The following is a 5298-nucleotide window of genomic DNA, read 5'->3' on the forward strand; positions in this document are numbered from 1 at the left end:
TGTATAGCATTGTACTCCAAGCCACATTGGCTCCCTGGCACCCCCCCTATGGTTCTGTCCTGCTACAGTATGCAGATGATCTGCTTCTCTGTAGTCAAACTGTTAAACTGGCTCTGTGAATGTGGACACAAGGTGTCTAAAACAAAAATGCAATGGTGTAAAAAGCATGTTAACTATTTGGGTTTTGTGCTCACACACGGAGAAAGGAAAATCAGTCCACAACGCATTCAGTCTGTATTGGGCCTGGTCACCCCTTCTCAGAAGGAAATGTTATCCTTTCTGGGCATGATTAATTACTGCAGACAGTGGATATCTGATTGTTCCTACTATGACAATATCTTCAGACAAGCCACTCTCAATAACAAACCTAAACAGATTCAATGGTCACAAGAAATGTTAACTGCATATGAAAGTCTAAAATGTATGTTGGTAAAAAGTCCGGCACAGAGCCTCCCAAACTGTACTGCCGTTTCATTTATATGCAAGGGACAACTGTAAAACCATGGCGGGGGTACTAACTCACATGGAGGCAAACTGCGCCCTGTGGCATTCCTGTGTCGGTCCAAGGTATGCCTGCCTGCCTCAGAGCACTGGCAGCTTGTGCAATGGTGGCTGAGATGGCAACTACACTCACCTTAGGTCACACAACAATTCTACACACAACACATGATGTCGTAGCAATACTTAACGGCTTGCATACACAGCATATGTCGGCCCAACGCCTTAGTGGGTATGAAGTCCTATTGCAAAGCAGCCCATCCCTCATCATCAAATATGCAAACACGTCATCAGGCCCAGCACCCATTCTTAATGCACTCCTAGGGCTAAAGGGTCCCCAAGATGACATACCTGACGACCATGACTGCTCAGCATCAATAGAATCAGAGACCTCCCCGAGATTAGACATGTCCCCTGTGCCAATACCCGGTTCGGACAATGTCTTTGTTGATGGCTCCTGTAGCAGACCAAATGACTCCACATACCAAGCAGGTTATGCCGTTGTGCGCCTGACCAATGACATTCTTGAAGCAAAGCCCATACCTTACCAATCGGCACAGGCTGCAGAGCTCATAGCCCTTATCAGAGCCTGCCACATGTACCAAAACAAACCCGTTACAATTTACACAGACTCCAAATATGCCCATGGCGTTGTCCACGACCATGAAGTTATTTGGGCAAGAAGAGGCTTTGTAGGAGCCGATGGAAAAGGCATTTCCCATGCACAGCTTATCACAAACCTCCTCCATGCCATCACACTGCCCTCTGATATTGCAATTTTGCACTGCAGGGCCCATACTGGTGGCAAGGACGACATATCCAAAGGCAATGCCCTTGCTGACAAAACTGCCAAAGAAGCAGCTCTACAACCCATTGCCCAGTCCCATATGACTGTCATGACCCCCCCTGCCATTAATGATCAATATCTTATCACGGAACTACAGGCCACAGCCTCCAACAAGGATTTGGATGACTGGATATATCCTGTATTGCAGAAAAATCCCAAATCAGGATTAATCTGCAAAGAGGGGAAACCTTGTATACCCCAAACAAGTGCCCCTTTGTTCATTGCTCACTACCATGGGGTAGGACAAACTTAGGAAGGCCACAGGAGGTACCTTCCACAAAAGGAAACAGGTCCTTCCCATTATCTTAGCAGAAATCAGAATGACCCCACAAAAGACCCTAGGTTATTCACCCTTTGAAATACTTATGGGTAGGCCCTTCCCTACACCCTGGGCTAAGAAACCATTAGTAGTACAGGAAGGAGACTTAGAGCTCATAAGGGAAGAATACGTCAGGTCCCTCATAACAAAACTAGATGAAATTGAACACAAAATTGTTTGTAAAAATCCTTTTAATCCACAGGAACCGACACATCCTTTTCAAGTCGGAGACAAAGTCGTTGTGAAAGTGCTCCCGAGGAATAAAGGTCCAGGAGATTTCACCTATGGTCCAGAGACGGAAGTCGTGGCAGTGACCAGGACGGCTGTCCTCACTGAAGAGGGGCCCACGTGGATACATGCATCCCGAGTAAAGAAGATACCCAGCCCAAACCGCGAAGCAAGTCCAGGAGAGGTACTAACGGGGGCAGACAGCCCTGACCTCCAACGAGGAGAGGTACTAACGGGGGCAGACAGCCCTGACCTCCAACGAGGAGAGGTACTAACGGGGGCAGACAGCCCTGACCTCCAACCAAGATTACCTCACACATGGAGAAGATGATTGTGAACCACGGACCCCGCTGGGCATGTGTTATCCTAACCCTCATCACAGTCCTAACATTTCCCTGTAGAACTGACGTTGACATCTCACAAAAGGAAGGGGTGACCACCTTATGGTATAACTCCTCCAACACACACGTAGCCACCTATGTCTTAGATTACTTTATGTTCTCCAAGCTTGCTGAAGCAAAACACTCTATACACAAAAAAAAGAAAATCAGGAATATCTGAGACCGTTTATATTTGTGTTACTGATTCATGGTGGGGATACAACTGTGATTCCTGGGAATCTGTGGGGTGGAACACAGGAATTGACTGGGGGTACAGACCATCAGACGCTTTAAATAGATGGAGCCAACCTGATGGAATACCTCTACTCTCTAGAATGTCTATCTTTAAGATGGACGAGGGCCTAAGTGCATATAGGTTCAGATTAAACATAGAACGCCCCAGCAGAGCAGATAATGGTACCTATGTAGTTGGAATATGGTGGGGAACAGGGTACTATAGCGAAAGGCAAAGCTTTCATTTATGGGACATGTTTAAAAATCCAGCGTATCAGTCTAAGGCTATCCCTCAAGGTAAACCCCTAAGGCCTCATATAGCTACCTTCAAGGATATGATAGCCATTAACAATCCCACCCTTGAAGACACCCTAGCTATTGAAACTGGTTTCTCTGACATCAATTTCTGGTTAGAATGGATGAAATATAGCGCCAATAAACATAATAAAAGTAACTGCTATGTTTGTGGCAGATCTAGGCCTCACCTAGGCATCGTGCCCCTTAATATACCCCTAGAACAAGAAAGTTGTTTTTTCAGCCTTTACAACGGCACCAAAACCAATGACAGCCAATGTGAAATGTGGAAAAAGGAATACCCCATACTCTCAAAAAACCCCAACCTTGGTAACACAATAACCATATACCCAGGTAACTACACCTGCTACAACTCCACTAGCCACTCTGGCAAGGATTTTAAAAATTTCCTCCTGGATACTGCTCAGAAACACGTAACACCATCCTAGTTAATCAAACCAAGTCCCTAGGGGACATTTATTATATCTGTGGAGATTTAAAACTCAGAACTAGATTAAATATCCCATGAAAAGGTCAATGTGCCTTAGCCAAAATAATTATGCCATTACACATACTCCCAACTAATGAAGGTTCCCCTACCTCAAACACTGCTCCCACACATAGAAGAAAAAGGGAAACTCCAGTAGGTAGCTTCGATCCACATGTTTATATTGACACAATTGGGGTCCCAAGAGGGGTGCCAGACGAATTCAAAGCTAGAGATGAAGTAGCTGCAGGATTTGAATCCTTAATCCCTATAATAACTGTCAATAAAAATGTTGCATGGATCAATTATATCTACTATAATCAGCAGAGATTTGTAAATGACACAAAAGATGCTCTTAAGGGTCTTTCTGAGCAACTAGAAGCCACTTCCCAGATGACATTCCAAAACCAAATGGCCCTTGATATGATACTAGAAAAAAAAAAAAAGGTGGTACTTGTGTCTACATAAAACAGGTAGAAGGATGTTGTACCTTTATCCCTGACAACACAGGGCCAAATGGTAAAGTTACCCTAGCCATAAAAAAACTAGATGATTTATCCATAGAGCTAAAAAAGACTTCAGGTATTGATAACCCATGGAGCCAATACTTTGGTTGGTTTGAAAATTGGAAACAGGGTCTTGTTCAACTAGGAATCAACATACTGATTGTGATAGCAATTTTTTGTGTTGTTTTCTTTTGCATTATACCCTGCTGCAGAAAACTCGCCACAAAAGGTATTGAAAACTCGCTTATGTATGAAGCCGTCCTTACAATCCCTCCTAACTCCCCTGCAGCCTATAAGCAATACCTAACTGAATATAGAAATAAAAAGCTCCATGTACAGAATCATGTTATTTAAATATATGATTCTAAGAGGGGATTGAAGGGTTAAACATGCTATATGAATTGTTATGTGTTTGAATAGACACGTACGCACTCTCTACAAGATGTCCTTGTCTGTTCATATAATATAAGGCTTGTGTGTGTCTTATCTTCAAGGACAATTACATACCAGATCAAAACTGTTACTTCTGTGTGTTACTAATTATCCTGCATGTAATGTCGTATGCTACTTCTATTATCCAATCATATGCTTGCACATATTGTATACACCCATGTACGTTGTCTTTATAAACCTTTGTTAACCATATAATAAAGCAGAGTGAATCTTAACTACTTGGTGTCGTGTGTTACGTATAGAGTTAAGCTTCGCTCTCACGGGTACCTAAGGGGTTATTAAATCGAGGTGGTTCAGAGATATAATCCTTTCAGTTTACATTAATGTACACTATCAAAGGGTTCTCAGGACAACGATATAGGGCATAATATACAGTGATGTTACCGCAGCTCCCTTATAGAAGTGATGGGCGGCCCTGAAAAGGGCCTTTGTATGCGGGTGATGGTATTAGATGCGCCTCAGTTTAGCCTCCGAAGCCATACAGAGTGCGGCCCTGGCGCTTGAGAGCATAGACCACATCCATGGCGGTGACAGTCTTCCTCTTGGCATGCTCGGTGTAAGTGACGGCGTCCCGGATCACGTTCTCCAGAAACACTTTCAGCACCCCGCGGGTCTCCTCATAGATGAGACCAGAGATGCGCTTCACGCCTCCTCTCCGGGCCAGGCGGCGGATGGCAGGCTTTGTGATGCCCTGGATGTTGTCCCGCAGCACCTTCCTGTGGCGCTTAGCGCCTCCTTTCCCGAGCCCCTTTCCGCCTTTGCCTCTGCCTGACATCTTCTCAAACGGATTGCGATCAGTGAGTATAAGTAACGTCTCTCTTAGCTGCCCTTTATTAAGAGGAAGGGCGGACCTGATGGGTGACTGAAAACCTTGGTAGGAGGAGTCATATATTGTCGTTCCTTTCTTTCACAGGCACGCCCCAAATGTTGCCAGCAGCAGCAGCAGCACAGTTTAGGATTTCTAATTTATTTCTGGTTATTCATTGCACTGAGCTGTTTGATACATGTTTACCTCAGCAATTAGGCTACCGTACTGCCAATCACAATGTTTA

At 44.5% G+C, this 5298-nt stretch overlaps 1 protein-coding gene across 1 annotated transcript; it reads right to left on the bottom strand.

The window, feature by feature from the left end:
- Window positions 1-4709: 4709 nt before the first annotated feature.
- Window positions 4710-5021, bottom strand: LOC134934362 (histone H4). The gene has a single exon (XM_063929814.1). It carries the CDS (start codon window positions 5019-5021, stop codon window positions 4710-4712), a length of 312 nt encoding a protein of 103 aa, XP_063785884.1.
- Window positions 5022-5298: the final 277 nt, after the last annotated feature.

This window comes from Pseudophryne corroboree, chromosome 6 (assembly GCF_028390025.1).
Source record: "Pseudophryne corroboree isolate aPseCor3 chromosome 6, aPseCor3.hap2, whole genome shotgun sequence".
NCBI lineage: Eukaryota > Metazoa > Chordata > Amphibia > Anura > Myobatrachidae > Pseudophryne > Pseudophryne corroboree.